Raw genomic sequence first — 15,064 nt, forward strand, 5'->3', positions numbered from 1 at the left:
TTAATGTAAATCTGCTTTATTCTGTGTTTTTACTGGTTTTAATCACCAGGTCTATTTGTGCTAAGCTAACGGCTCATTTCTGACGTGCCAAGCAACATTGGAAAAGCATTAATTCACAACTTGAAACTGCTTCATTCAGTGTTTTACCACTTTAAATCACCTGGTCAGTTTGTTATGGCGAAATGGAGAACTCTGCAGGTAATTCGGCGTTTGGTAAAAAACCTCCTGAACATCTCAGGGAAAAATGTGAGCACACGTTAGCAGGTGCCCAGCTAACGGCTCATCTCTGGACATGCCGAACAACATTGGAAAAACACTGATTGGTAAGGTGAAACTGCTTCAGTCAGTGTCTTTACTGGTTTTAAGACCTCCGCGGATAATTTGGCTCACCGTTTAAACCTACTCAACATCTGGATCTTAAGTCATCAGAGAAAAAAAATGAGCACGCATTAGCAGGTGCTAGGCGACTGGCTCATCTCTGACAGGGCAAACAATATCGGAGAAACACTGATTTATAACATGAAACTGCTGTGTGCGGCTTTTGGTAAAAACCTGAACATCTGGATCAGATGATAAAAAAGAAACGTGCATTAGCAGGTGCTAGGCTAGCGTCCTGTCTCCAACTTGCCAAGCTGCATTGGAGAAACACTGATTTATAACATGAAACTTCTTTATTCGGTATTTTTACACGTTTTATTTACCAGGCCTGTTTGTTTTAGTGAAGAAAACACCTTTTTGGATAATTCGGCTACTGGTAAAAACCTGAATATTTAACACTTAAGGAATTCTAACTGGGAGAAGTTTCAGCTGGATGCAATCTGTAATCTTCACTGCTGGATGAATCCCTCTAAATCCTACACACTGTTCCTTTAAAACCCTCTCTTGTTCGCAGTTTTACTTTACAAATTCATATTGTTCACCACATTAAGGTTTCAAGTTGCAGTCTGTGTTTTTAAAAATAAAAGTGTTTTTTCTGACTGATTTGTTTCTTCTCTCTGAAGTTAAAAAGAAGACAGTTGTAATATCTTTCCCGCAGCCTGTTAAAAATAACACTCCAAAGACAGCTCTTTGAACTCCTGACATGTTGTTTCACACACAACGACTCCACCACCTTGCGTTGCCAGAGCGTCACTGCATAACGACCCACCTCCCCGCCTGGAGCTCACGGCTTCGGCTCTTCCTGACGTGGCGATCCGCTAAAGGTCCGCCGGTTCCTCCGTGGGCCGCGGTGATTGGATGGACTATCTTTTAGGCAATATTGACGGAAAATGTAAATACACAGGTGGTACCGGCATGGGGGCGACAGTGTGGTTTATGTAAATAAAACAGAAGTGAAACTGTGTCAGTCTGCTCTGGTGTCCAGGCGCAAACGCGCTCAGACGCGATGTCTGGCAGATAGTTGGAGGAGTTTGGGGATTTTAATACGAGGTAAGGCTCATTATCAATTACAAGTAACAAGCTTTAATGATCACGTAGTTTCACCTGCATTTGACGGAAGTGTCTGCACCGCCATATGTTTGTTTATCAGAGTTTTACTTCCTATAATGTCAGGTTGAACCATGTAAACACGCGCGCAAATAAAACACCTAATTCAGAAAGTGAAGTTGCTCCGTGCCAAAACTTAAAGGCTCCTCAGTGTGATTTCTTTTATTGACTGTGGGCTTGTATAGACTTAGATTAAACACTTGTCACATCCACCTGACGCGCGCTTCCGTCTCCAGGTGACAGCGGCGCAGTCATGCCTCAGCTCTCGCCGACCGCGGTGCTCCAGCTCGTGCTGCTGCTCTCCGCCGTGCCCGCGCAGTACTTCATCTCCCGCTGGAGCGGATCCACGCCGGCGCAGCGCTACCACGCCAGCACACGGTAGGTCCGTGCGTAAAGGGGCTTAGCTTTCCCATGTGCGTCAGCGCAGTGTATCCAGATTGTGTTAGGGATATAAGGAGCTGGGGAAATGTTTTAACCTTAATAAATGGTGTCTTCCTTATTCCTAGAAATACTGTAATGAAGCTGAGGGGGATTTTCTAATCTAATTAAAACTGGTGTTTCAGGTTGCTCAGAGTCTGGAGAGACTGGAGAACATCTTTCTTCAATGCCACAGCATGGATGGACTGGGCAGACCAGCAGATATCCAAAGTCATGTGAGTGTGAGACGTTTTGCAATTCAAAAAAGACTGACTGAGACTCAGACTTTGATTTTCCAAAGGACATTGTGTTCATTTGCATCTTACTCTCACATCCCATGATGCACCTTTAAGTCATTTCTAATGTTTGATTTCTTGCAGCAGTATGCAAACACACACAGGCTCCTCAGCTGTGTGTCCAGACTGAACACATTTTTGTTTTCCAAAGGTCTCTGGTCGGCTTGGAGCAGAAAGTGTCACAAGAGTTGCTGGAAGTAGAGCACATGCTGTTTGACAATGACAAGGAATTCTTTGGAGGTTTGTGACTGTTTAAATATCTGCTATATATTTGGAAGGTTTCAGGATGAATCTGAGGTTAAAGGAACACTTCACCCCCAGATGACCTTTTGTGTATCAGTTACTCACCCTGTGTTACATTATTGTTGTGAAGAAAACTTGTTTTTTTTTCTGGCCTCCACGGTGAACGAAGAATCCAAAAACGGAATTTTTTTTGTCATGAACTGACGTCATAGGGGTCTGCATTTAACAACAGAAGAGTTGTACCTAAACATCTGTTTGCAAACTCTCACACAACTCATGCAGGATAATCCAAGTCTCATTTATCCCGTTGTATGATCAGTGCTTCACACACATTCTTTTGCGCTAGAAACTTAATATTTAAAGGGATAGCAATGAGGTACTTTTGAAAATTTGGCTCAATAGCTGGCGCACACATGGGGATGACTGATTTGTTTCACTGAGGTGTCCACCGTGCAAATTACAGAAAGTCTTAAGACTCTTAATTAATGCTCTCTACATGCAGACGTTCTATTGTTTATAAGTGGCTTTCCCTTCAAGTACACCCAAAAAGTCCAATCAGGCTGAGTGCACCTAAGGAGGCTGAAAAGAGCTCATTCAGACATAATTCCTTTATATCCAGCACCATTTTCTATAAACCTCCAACACTGCAGCTCCATTTCCATCGCGCAGGTGTCATACCCCAGATTTTCCATGGGTAAAATGACTGTGTCCCCGCCTTCGTTTAACAGCCTCGGATCAGTTAGTTAGTTTGTGTTGCTGTGTGTCTTTGCTGTTTTAAGGAGTTAGTTTGGGCTCACCAGAGTCACACAATAACTCACACAAACTAACTGATAGAGGTAGACATGCAGCTCCTGTGTGCAGCTAGGTGAAGGTGCTGTTTTTGTCAATGGAGTCTGGCTTTGAAGACAGCTTAGATAAGTTCTGGTTCAGTTCCCCGCCAGAAAGGGCTGTCTGTTTGGGAAGTACTGAGCATACGACTGGATGAATTAGACTTGGATTATACTGCACAAGTTGTGTGAGAGTCTGTAAAGAGATGTTTTAATACAGTTTTGCTGTTTTTTTAAAGGTGGATCACTACGACTTAAATTTAAGAATGTTTTTGGATTCTTTGTTTATCTCATACATGTAAGAAAACCAAAGTTTTCATCTGGAATTCAATGCAACACAGGGTCAGTAATGATAGTAACAAATGATCATTTGAGGGGTGAAGTGTTCCTTTAGTCATCTGGAGCCTGTTCATCTTAAACCTGTAAAGACCAGCTACAGCAAGCAAATTAGTGAGTGTTTCATAAGTGTTATTTTGTGCTCCTGTGTTCAGATGAAAAGTTAGACGTCGAATAAACTCTGGGTTTAATTTGACTGCAGTGAATGTTCCACAGGTTAAAAACTGTCTCACAGGATTCTCTTGTTATTCTTCATTCCTGCAGCCTCGAAGACGGTGCGCAGCCCTCGCCCTCCGTACGTGTTTCTGCGGGTTGGAGAGGTGGTGATGGAGAGGAAGGGTCACATGGTCGGGGTGGTGGTGGGCTGGGACCCTGAGATGCGAGCCCCTCCACAGTGGGTGGACAGAATGTATTCCAACTCTGAGGTCAGCAGCTCTTAAAATCCTTCACTTCCTCTTCCCATTTTTCCTTCCTCTTTGGGTCTCATGCAGGAAGTGATATACACTGAACAAAAATATAAACGCAACACTTTTGTTTTTGCTCCCATTTTTCATGAGCTGAACTCAAAGATCTAAAACATTTTCTATACACACAAAAGACCATTTCCCTCAAACATTGTTCACAAATCTGTCTAAATCTGTGTTAGTGAGCACTTCTCCTTTGCCGAGATAATCCATCCCACCTCACAGGTGTGGCATATCAAGATGCTGATTAGACAGCATGATTATTGCACAGGTGTGCCTTAGGCTGGCCACAATAAAAGCCACTCTAAAATGTGCAGTTTTATCACAGCACAATGCCACAGATATCGCAAGTTTTGAGGGAGCGTGCAATTGGCATGCTGATTGCAGGAATGTCCACCAGAGCTGTTGCCCGTGAATTGAATGTTCATTTCTCTACCATAAGCCGTCTCCAAAGGCGTTTCAGACAATTTGGCAGTACATCCAACCGGTCTCACAACCGCAGACTACGTGTAACCACACCAGCCCAGGACCTCCACATCCAGCATGTTCACCTCCAAGATCGTCTGAGACCAGCCACCCGGACAGCTGCTGCAACAATCGGTTTGCATAACCAAAGAATTTCTGCACAAACTGTCAGAAACCGTCTCTGCAGTTGTGAGGACGGTTGGATGTACTGCCAAATTGTCTGACACGCCTTTGGAGACGGCTTATGGTAGAGAAATGAACATTCAATTCACGGGCAACAGCTCTGGTGGACATTCCTGCAGTCAGCATGCCAATTGCACGCTCCCTCAAAACTTGCGACATCTGTGGCATTGTGCTGTGTGATAAAACTGCACATTTTAGAGTGGCCTTTTATTGTAGCCAGCCTAAGGCACACCTGTGTAATATTCATGCTGTCTAATCAGCATCTTGATATGCCACACCTGTGAGGTGGGATGGATTATCTCGGCAAAGGAGAAGTGCTCACTAACACAGATTTAGACAGATTTGTGAACAATATTTGAGGGAAATGGTCTTTTGTGTGTATAGAAAATGTTTGAGATCTTTGAGTTCAGCTCATCTTTCCAATTCCTGGTCATGTGCCGGAGTCTTTGCACATGGCACAACACCTGCCCTTAAATAGTCTTTAGGGGGCGTTGCCTATGCTGATAGGTGACTTATGATCACATGGGAATTATCATTCAGCACATCTGGGTAAGAGCAGATTTAAATGTTTAAGAACTTTTGGTGCATCTGGAGTTGACTTTTCTTTAACAGAAAATTAAGAGAGAATATGAGAGAAATTTAAGAGGCTGTTGCTGCATGAGACGTTTTGTTCCACAGCCTCAGTGTTGGCACGGACATTTTAGAATTTAAAGTTTAAAAGTCAAGTTTAAAGAAGTCAGTGAGTTGTGTGATTGTGTCGTTGTGCCAGCAGGGCCCCAAAGCAGAGAAGACACCTCATTATAAAGTCCTGTTCAGCGGGCCCGGCCCCACCTCTGTGATGATTGGATACTTGCCTCAGACACAACTGGAGCGCATCACTGGGATGAGGGTACGTACTGAAAATCACAGCAAGCACATACTCACAATCATACACATTGAATACATGTCAGACTCACTGTTGGATGTTTCTAGCCGGACTTTCCCACCTTGGAGCAATACTTCTCACATTTTGATGGTGAGCGTTTCGTCATGCTGCCCTGGCTCAGAGAGCTCTACCCCGAGGACGGGATGGAGGACAACTGACTGCTCGTCTGTGTGTGTGATCAGAGAGGTGACATGTATGTTAGAAACAACAGAGGAAGCGTGGCTATGGCTTCTGTGTGTTTCTGACTTTTCAAAGGTGTTTTAGAGACCTATTTATGTGGTCTTAAATTCTCAGTCAGTCAGTGTTGAAGTGAGCAGATTTGAGCAGGATGTGAGGATGTCTTCTGCAGATCTGGAGTAACTCTGGGATTTACGAAATGTTCTTTATCTTTATTTCTTTGAGATGTACAAATATAAAGTGTTTTAATTTAATGTGCCAAAAATTAGAGCAAAACATTTAATTTAAAGGGACAGTTCACTGCCAAATCAAAAATACACATTTCTCTTTTTACCAGAGGGGTGTACCATGAAGCAAGACTGGGTCAGTGAGGTATGTTGAGCCTAAAGCCACAGTTTTCTGTGTCAAAGTAGGCTCTCTAGATCACCATGGTGACTCCTGCTGCACGGCTAACCTCTCTGAGACAAGTTTATGTTCAGAGTTTCGGCCTTGAAATGGGCTAATTAGTAACTTTCACCAATCAGTTCCTTTGGAAATAGCTTCACTTTATGGTCAATCTACGTACAGCACATTCTCAGCTGAGGGAATACAACATAAATAAATTTGATCAGACCGTTTAAGCTGTAACGTTACATTAGTAATGCTATCAAATGAAGCTGTTCATTTACAGTAGCACTTACTGTATGTATCACGTTACAGGTTATTATTATTTGTTTTAGCCACAGAAGCCTGCTGTAAATCAGTGATGCAGAAAATCAGAGCAAGAATATTGTTTTATTTTAATCTCAAGGTTGTCGTCGATCTCACTGAACTACTGAATGTTTCTGTAGTGTTCTCTGGTCTGTTTGCCCACAGTGGCTCTGATGCCTCCAATAGAATCGCATGCAGCGTTACAGGCTACATTAATAGTTCAGTTTAATATTAATGATGACGTTTACTTGCATATGACATTCAGTATAATTCCTTCAACGAGCTGCCATGTTAGACGTAAATGGAAGGATAAAATAAATATACTCACTTGTGAATTCACATGATTAGTTATTTAGTGCCAGCATTCCTCTCACCTTAACTGAAGCCACAGTGTTGCTTTTCACTGTGTTTCTGATATTGTTAAAAGGCGGAGGTAGGCGGTATGTGACCACTTTTTAGAGACATCTGAGGAAGAAAGCCTATGTAACAGAGCAGGGTGATAACCACCTTTGTGGTACACATTATCTCTGACTGAGGTTTTGGGGTTTGACTAACCAGCTCACGCAATGACAGCCTTGCTTTGTCAACTTGCCTTGTGGTACACCCCTGTGTTGTGCTATTTATCACTCTAGAAATTTTGCTGTGAGTTGCTGAGTGTTGGAGATATCAGCCGTAGAGATGTCTGCCTTCTCTCCTGTATAATGGAACTAGATGGCACTCAGCTTGTGGTGCTCAAAGGGCCAATAAAATACATTGGAAACACTCAACATCAGTGTCTCGTTACAGACGTCATGACCTGGTTTCTCAAAATATCCACAGAACCTGTTGTGAGCAGTTTCATGTAGGAACTATTTTCTTTCTACCGAACGACACCTGCCAGCTGTACCACAGCGAATAAGGAAGCCTGCATCTACTGCTAGATCACCTGGCACCACTGAGCTGGCTAATGTTACAGCTCAGCCGAGGAGGACGCCATTAATGTTTACTAGGGCTAGGGAAAAAAATGATTCACTTTTAAGTATTGCAATTTTTCTTTCAATAATTTCTAAATACATTTTTGATGTCTGAATCGATGTCATTCAAATGCAGAGGTTAAAAGAAGTCGCCACTTTTACTGTGGTAGTCTATGAGTAACAGGACGTCATGGGGTTTGCACCAGCTGGAACTGAGTTGCCACAGCAGCTGCTGAGTCTCTGGTGCTTTCATGAAAACATCTGTTTATTTACCACTATTCTATGCAGTATATGATGCTACTGAAATAAGAGAAAGACTGACTGATATGAAATGTGCATTGTTTTTGGAATTATGCGTCATGATATTTAGTCTCGAGAAGTCTATGATTTACCTTTTTCCCATGGTCTAGTTGTAAAAAAAAAATCATGATAAATCGTAATCTCAAATCGCAGTACTTCAGATATGTATTGAATATTGTAACTTAAGTATTGTGATAGTATTGAATTGGGAGATAAGGACATTGTCCCAACCTGGTGTCCCAACGCTTCCTCCTGCACAGTGATACAGTTGGCAGGTGTAGTTCGGTAGAAAGAAAATAGCTCCTACATGAAACTGCTCACAACAAGGTCTGTGGATTATCTTGAGTAACTGGGTCATGATTTCTGGAAAGACACATTGCTGTTGAGCTCTTTAAATTTATTTTTTGGCACTTTGAGCACCACAAGCTGAGTGTCATCTAGTCCCATTATATTAAAGAGAAGGCAGACATTTCTACAGCTGATATCTCCAACACTCTGCAGCTCACAGCAAAACTATCTAGACTGGTAAACAGCACTACAGGTACGAGGAAAAAAGTGTATTTTCTATTCAGGGGTGAACTGTCCCTTTAATGTGTGCCTGATTTTAAGTCAAGCAAATGTTTGAAATGCCAAAATTGCGTTAAAATCTCTGTAGTTTTTTTTGTTTACAAACTGTGTTGGCTGAGGTACAAAAATCCTTAAAAAACTGCACTTCGATTCAGCCGTCACACCTGAGCAATAAAATCCTTCAAACTGTGACATCCGCTCTTTGGTCTCATGAGTCAGTGACAAATGTCTTCAGAGTTTTTTCCTGCTTCTGTCTCTGAGGCCGAAGGAGACAGACACCCGTGAGGAGGCGGTGATTGTGGCTGTACGGGGAAGGTGAGGAAGGCCTGAAGCATCCTGGCATCTGCCTCCGTCCTCCTCATCCTCATTCCTCCACTCTCTCGTCTCCTCCTCTCTGACCAGGAGGGGCGGCCCCAGAGTTTGCCCCAGGAGCTGACTGACTGCGTAGGCCTTCTGCTGAGCGTTTTCCACTGCTGATACACAAGCGCGCTGCCTAGAGCACAAACAAACACACACAGGTTACAACTGCTGTGTTTCCACAGTAATGGTGAGACGTGTGTGTGTGTGTGTGTGTGTGTGTGTGTGTGTGTGTGTGTGTATGTATTTATTACCTCATTTGATTCAGGCTTTCGGCGCTGTGGTAGAACTGTGGTGCTCCCACACATACACTCTTGTCCAGCTTCTCCAGCAGGACGCTACACACTTGCTCCATCTTATCGAAATCTGAGAAAGTCACCACGACCTGTGGGAACAGTTTGTCATATACAACTCAACACACATATACTCTGTAGGGTCAGTGAAAGGTTAACAGCATCATGACACATTTGCATCATTAGTGTTTGTCTAAATACTCCACCTCTGCTTGCATGTGATACTGGTCTACGTCTCGGTGGAGAAACTTCCTCACTGAGGTGTCTTTGTCACTGACTCCATGTTGTCTGAGTAAAACATACGTACAAGAAATTATTACAAACAAGTTAGCTACAGTTAGCTAGCAGCTAACTGGTACCATGGTGGACAACTTTACAGCTCTGTACATTTCGTCCTTCCACAAAATGCACAGCTCTGGATGTAGATTTCTCCATCACCATGTTAGCAGCATTTTCTTCTGTTACGCATTTAATACTGTTTGACTTCAGGGTCAAAGCCCGGGGTGGACGCTGTGGAGCATGCTCAGAGCGCCTCAGCCAGTTTGAGTCCAATTGACTTTATACATGCAGGAGGAATTTGACTCCTGATCACATTATCTGGGTGTTAGTCCGAATTTGAGAAACTTGATTTAGTATGATTTCAGTCGGACTAACATGTTTACATGCATTTCAAAAGTCGACAAACTAATGATAACACCATCTATATGACTTAAAGACAAGAGTGTCTCACAGTGTCTCAAACCCAAAACAAAGTAAAACTGGAATAAACTAAACAAGCGGGTCATGTTTGCTTCCATTATATCGAGCTATCTTTTGTTCTATTGCTCTCTTAACTCAGAAAAAAACCCTCAGAAAAACAGAAAAAATTACCCCAAAAACCAAAAAATAATTACCACGAAAAAGAGAAAAAAATGTACCATGAAAAACAGAAAAATAAAAAAAATGACTCAGAAAAACAGAAAAAATTACTCAACTTTGTCAAGTGAAAATATGCATAGTGCAATACGCTGCTGTAGTACAGTACTTGAGTAAATGTTATTAGTTACATTCCAACACTGTTACTACGTGCAACTACTACTCCTACTACTAGTAATAAATGTTAAGTACTTTAATGCTTCATTGGAAATCAACTACTACTATCACTACTTACGTATAATTCCTTAAGTACTGTACTAGAGTACAAATTTGAGGTAGTTTACACTTCAAATGAGCCCATAACATATATCATTATTTTTATTTTATCCACTACACTGGTGCAGTGACAGTAACTACGGAAGCGTATTGCATTGACTTGACAAATAAAAAAAAAAAAAAAAAATTGTTGAGTAATTTTTTCTGTTTTTCGGAGTATTTTTTTTTTTTATTTTTCTGTTTTTTGTGGTAATTTTGTTTCTGTTATTCATGGTATTTTTTTGTTTTTCTGTGTAATTTTTTCTGTTTTTTCATTTTTGTTTTTTGGGGTAATTTTTTCTGTTTTTCTGAGTGTTTTTTTTTTTTTTAGTTAAGAGAGCAATAGAACAACAGACACTTTAATTCCTTTCTTGACAGCTCGATATAATGGAAGCAAACATGACCCGCTTGTTTAGTTTAATCCAGTTTTACTTTGTTTTGGGTTTGAGACACTGGGAGACACTCTTGTCTTTAAGTCATATAGATGGTGTTATCTTTAGTTTGTCGACTTTACACAGGCACCTTACTTGAGTCACCACATAGCCAGCCTGATTGCATTTCAGATGCATCATCTTGTATCCATGGAGCTTGTCATATGTGTCCAACTGATTCTGGAGAAACACTGCAATGTCCAACAGATCTAAATGGGCTTTTCGTCTGAACAACTGCAAAGTCTTAAGGTGCCTGTGTAAAGTAGAGCGGGTCAACAAAAAACAGAAAAAATTACCCCGAAAAACAGAAAAAAAATGACCACGAAAATCAGAAAAATAAAAAAAAAATACTCCGAAAAACAGAAAAAATTACCCCGAAAACAAAAAAAAATGACCATGAAAATCAGAAAAAAATGACCACAAAAAAAACCAGAAAAAAATTACCCCGAAAAACAGGAAAAAAATTACCACCAAAAACAGAAAAATAAAAAAAATTAATTCGAAAAAACAGAAAAAAATTACCCTGAAAAACAAAAAAATTTCCCCCAAAAAAGGAAAAAATTACCCTGAAAAACAGAAAAATAAATAAAAATTAATTCGAAAAAACAGAAAAAAATTACCCTGAAAAACAAAAAAATTGCCCCAAAAAACAGGAAAAAATTACCACCAAAAACAGAAAAATAAATAAAAATTAATTCGAAAAAACAGAAAAAAATTACCCTGAAAAACAAAAAAATTGCCCCAAAAAACAGGAAAAAATTACCATGAAAAACAGAAAAAATAAAAAACTACTCTGAAAAACAGAAAAATTACCCCGAAAAACAACAAAAAAAAATTACCATGAAAATCAGAAAAAAATTACCATGAAAAACAGAAAAATAAAAACAATTACTCAGAAAAACCGAAAAAATTACTCAATAAGACAGATTTTTTTTATTTGTCAAGTGAAAATGCGCATAGTGTAATACGCTTCCGTAGTACAGTACTTGAGTAAATGTTATTAGTTACATTCCACCACTGTTACTACGTGCAACTACTACTCCTACTACTAGTAATAAATGTTAAATACTTTAATGCTTCATTGGAAATCCATGAATGTGTAAATTAGTACTACTACTTACGTTTAATTCTTTAAGTACTATACTAGAGTACAAATTTGAGGTAGTTTACACTTCAAATGAGCCCATAACATATATCATTATTTTTATTTTATCCACTACACTGGTGCAGTGACAGTAACGTAAGTAACAGTAAAGGAAGTTATACACTCCCAACAGTAGACTAAGACTTAAACAGCTTCTACAGCAGCTGTTAGTCCAACTGCTCATTATGTTTAACACGGTAACGTTTCATAAGTTACATTTAGCAAGGTTAGTACATTTTACTAACGGTGAAATTACTGTTGCCTTAACGTGACTCGCGTTTAACGTTACAGCTGTAGGAACTTCAGCGGTAGACGCCATCCTGTTTCTATGGTTACAGCACGAGCTAGTTAGCTAATGTTAGCTTAAAGTTTACAGCTACACCGGAAACTACCGGTCCTCTCTCAGTTACAGTTACACAGTTGTACTTTATTTTATATTTACCTGACAGCCTGTAGAATATACTCCAGTCGCCGTGTAACGCTGTTGGTCACCTCGTTAACGGACTCCTTGCTGCTGCCCACACTGACCCGCACCGACACTCGGTCCGCCGGACAACAAACCTCCGCTGTTCCCGTCACCTGTACCTCCCGGACCCGGTTACCGGGACTCTGACGGTTAACTGCCGGCACTTGGAGTCCCTGCTCGTTTTCATTACCGGAGAATTCCCGACCAGCAGCCGGTAGTACCGCTGCAAAGACTCTGCTCTGATTAGCCATGGTGGTAGTAGACACCATAGACTGTAAACTCCCGCTGTTATGGTTATAACCGCAAGGCACGTCGGGACTTGTAGGCGTGTAGGTTTTTAGGGACTGTTCGTTATTTATGAAGGGACAGGAAGTGATGCATAAGGAAGCAGGCATGTCAAACATTTTTTAAGCACTGGGGAGGGACTTATACTTTTTTTATTTGGGCTAAGGGGAGCTTCCAAATTGAAATGGTTGTAGTTTGAATTAATTTAACATGGATTTTTGGAGAGCATACAGTCGAGTTGGATAGCTGTTTCTTCTTCATATATTACAATTATAATACAATTTACTGTATTTAATGTGTGGTAAATTCAGATAGTAGTGATAACATCTGCTGTAGATTGGACAAGTTGTAGTTAAGTTATTTTTCAGTCATATCTACATGAAAATTCCCCAAGCTCATATAGCTGGCCTCACGAAGTGTGATAGCCACCTCACTAATGGTGCAAACAATAAAGGAACACACAAATGACAATAGCGAGCATAAACTATCATGTTCTGAACAGACACACCACAGACAATAACAAAAGAATGACGTTTGTGTTGTGGAAGAGAAAACAGCAAACTACTACTAAATCTAGCATGCAGGGAAATGTTGGCGTCGCTAAGATATTGTTGGAGTTTCAAATTTCCAAAGATCCTTGGACACATCATGTGCAAGGAACACCTACATCAAATAAAAAATAACCAGATCAGCGCTTAGAATAGTGATATTTTATCAAAATGACTTTATTCTACGTCTCATTTAAAATTTGGCCAAAAATAAAGAGTTTGCACTAACGATCCAGTAGCAGGACAAGAGTGACAATTGAGGGGGTTTTTTCACTCCAGGATTTCGCCTTCAGCTTTTAACTTATAACTTTCAAACATCAAAGGGTAATTTTTAAAAATCAAATTACTAATTAATGGTGGAGGGTCATGCATTTTCTGGCAGTCACCCAGGGAGGCTCAAGGAAAAATACTTACTCAAAAAAAAAAAAAAAACCCACTCTCTTCCCCTGATAAGTAAAGAACAGTCCCTTAATTAATTATTTTTGTTCTGTCTTAGAGTTTTATGAAAGCTTAACTTTTATAAATTTTCTTTGTTAGATCATGTGCATTTGTTTATGTCAGCCTTCCTATTTGACTTCTGAATAATTTAATGTTTTCTCTGCGTTGACTGATTCGAGATATACCTGTTTATTTATTCCTGTTTATTTATTGTAGTTTTCTAAAGTCAGACTGTATAACACTATTAAGTTTCACTCAAGTAAACTTTAAAATGTAGAGTATGAACATATATATTTACAATACAAAAGTATCTGTTTTATAGATGTTATTTTGCTTTCATTTGTGATCACGTGACTCGGCTCCTCCCTTAACACACCTGTGATTAAACGTGGCGCATGCGCGGAACGCTCGCTCCTCAACATGCTGTCGGAGAGTTCACAATTAAACATCAAGTCGGCCCAAGGATGAATTTAATTGTCTTTTAACCAGCACCAGTGGGAATATTGTAAGGAACATATGAGTTAGTTTGCGGAGGCTTGGCGAAGCAAATGTTAAATAATGTCACAGAGAATCTCAGTGTCCAAAGTTAGCTCGTTTTCCTAACTTCATATCCCTCCGCCATCGCTGAAACATCTGCTCTCCGACCCCAAACATGACATGGCAGGTAAATTCTGACCTATCATTTACTGTAATATAATTTAAAGTATGTATCAGCTTCATTGGTTCATTTGAATGTTTCCCAACTTTTGCTTTTAACCACCTTTCCAGCTGCTAAAAACAATCCGTGGAAGGCTCGGGACAAAAGACGGACAAGCTCTCACAACAGGTAGGAAACGTTATTTATTCCTGCTCTAAACACACCAGTGAAAGTGTCTGCAGACTCTCTTCACGGCCAACATTTTGAAAGCTAATGTTACTGGCAGCAAAACACATGTAACTTAAAATAAAAGCGTCACTACCAGAACTAAAGTAATTGTGTTTGTTCACTCAGTGGGCAAAAATTTGACCTGAGCCATCAGTTATGTCATTAATGAACTCGTGCTTTTCTCTGACTACTAAAAATATCTGTTGTGAACATAGTCTGTACCTGTCCATATGGTTCATGCACCTGTGTGTTTATTTAAAGCTTTATGTGAACTATTTAGTGTCTAAATGCACTGTGTGTTGTCCATGGGAGTTTTGAGTCAACAAGTTTTATTTTATGTAGAAACATGGAGCAAGGCTGTTGTCAGATGGGAACTGTCCCTGTCATGCTTGTTTTAGTATTTTTGGAAATAAACTGAGCGTATGGTGTGACCACATTATTATTTTAGATGGTACAGTGATGCTCTGTTTTAAAAGACACAACTCTATGCAACACTTTGATTTACAGTATGATAATGCTACTGCAAAAATGTTATCCTTATAACAGTTCTCAAGCATAAGCATGAAGTGCTGTCCAGATTTAAAGGTCTACAGAATAAAATAAAACCAGAAACCCATGTGGAGCATAAAAGTAAGCTCATATAAAGCAGGTGAAATTTAAGTAAATTAAATATGAGATACAAGAGATGATTTTACAGAATGTCAAAGACAGAACAAAACATTAATAACCTTCTTTCTTT

General features: G+C 40.1%; 3 protein-coding genes across 3 annotated transcripts in view; 1 reads left to right on the forward strand and 2 right to left on the reverse strand.

Moving 5' to 3' along the window:
- agbl5 (AGBL carboxypeptidase 5) overlaps window positions 1-15,064 on the reverse strand; it is a 370,120-nt gene that overhangs the window by 45,783 nt on the left and 309,273 nt on the right. The gene's annotated exons all lie outside the window — the stretch shown is intronic.
- On the forward strand, window positions 1,147-8,520 carry si:dkey-261l7.2 (uncharacterized protein LOC569751 homolog). The gene is made up of 7 exons (XM_049590196.1): window positions 1,147-1,428; window positions 1,722-1,863; window positions 2,049-2,138; window positions 2,350-2,438; window positions 3,869-4,029; window positions 5,489-5,605; window positions 5,689-8,520. The coding sequence occupies exons 2-7, from the start codon at window positions 1,739-1,741 to the stop codon at window positions 5,797-5,799; spliced, it is 693 nt and encodes a 230-aa protein (XP_049446153.1). The 5' UTR covers window positions 1,147-1,428; window positions 1,722-1,738; the 3' UTR covers window positions 5,800-8,520.
- irak1bp1 (interleukin-1 receptor-associated kinase 1 binding protein 1) lies at window positions 8,540-12,838 on the reverse strand. The gene is made up of 4 exons (XM_049590192.1): window positions 12,166-12,838; window positions 9,185-9,266; window positions 8,940-9,070; window positions 8,540-8,821 (listed from the first exon to the last, which is right to left on the reverse strand). Exons 1-4 carry the CDS (start codon window positions 12,591-12,593, stop codon window positions 8,560-8,562), a joined length of 903 nt encoding a protein of 300 aa, XP_049446149.1. The 5' UTR covers window positions 12,594-12,838; the 3' UTR covers window positions 8,540-8,559.

The sequence above is a fragment of the Epinephelus fuscoguttatus genome, linkage group LG11 (genome assembly GCF_011397635.1).
Source record: "Epinephelus fuscoguttatus linkage group LG11, E.fuscoguttatus.final_Chr_v1".
NCBI classification, from domain to species: Eukaryota; Metazoa; Chordata; class Actinopteri; order Perciformes; family Serranidae; genus Epinephelus; species Epinephelus fuscoguttatus.

Coding starts and splice junctions, on each gene's coding strand:
- si:dkey-261l7.2 (XM_049590196.1), top strand. CDS start 1,739: ATGCCTCAGCTCTCGCCGACCGCGGTGCTCCAGCTCGTGCTGCTGCTC. Junction 1,864..2,048: donor CGCTACCACGCCAGCACACG/GTAGGTCCGTGC, acceptor CTGGTGTTTCAG/GTTGCTCAGAGTCTGGAGAG. Junction 2,439..3,868: donor TGACAAGGAATTCTTTGGAG/GTTTGTGACTGT, acceptor TCATTCCTGCAG/CCTCGAAGACGGTGCGCAGC.
- irak1bp1 (XM_049590192.1), bottom strand. CDS start 12,593: ATGTTTGACATGCCTGCTTCCTTATGCATCACTTCCTGTCCCTTCATA. Junction 9,071..9,184: donor AGTATCACATGCAAGCAGAG/GTGGAGTATTTA, acceptor CTGTTCCCACAG/GTCGTGGTGACTTTCTCAGA. Junction 8,822..8,939: donor GAAAGCCTGAATCAAATGAG/GTAATAAATACA, acceptor TTTGTGCTCTAG/GCAGCGCGCTTGTGTATCAG.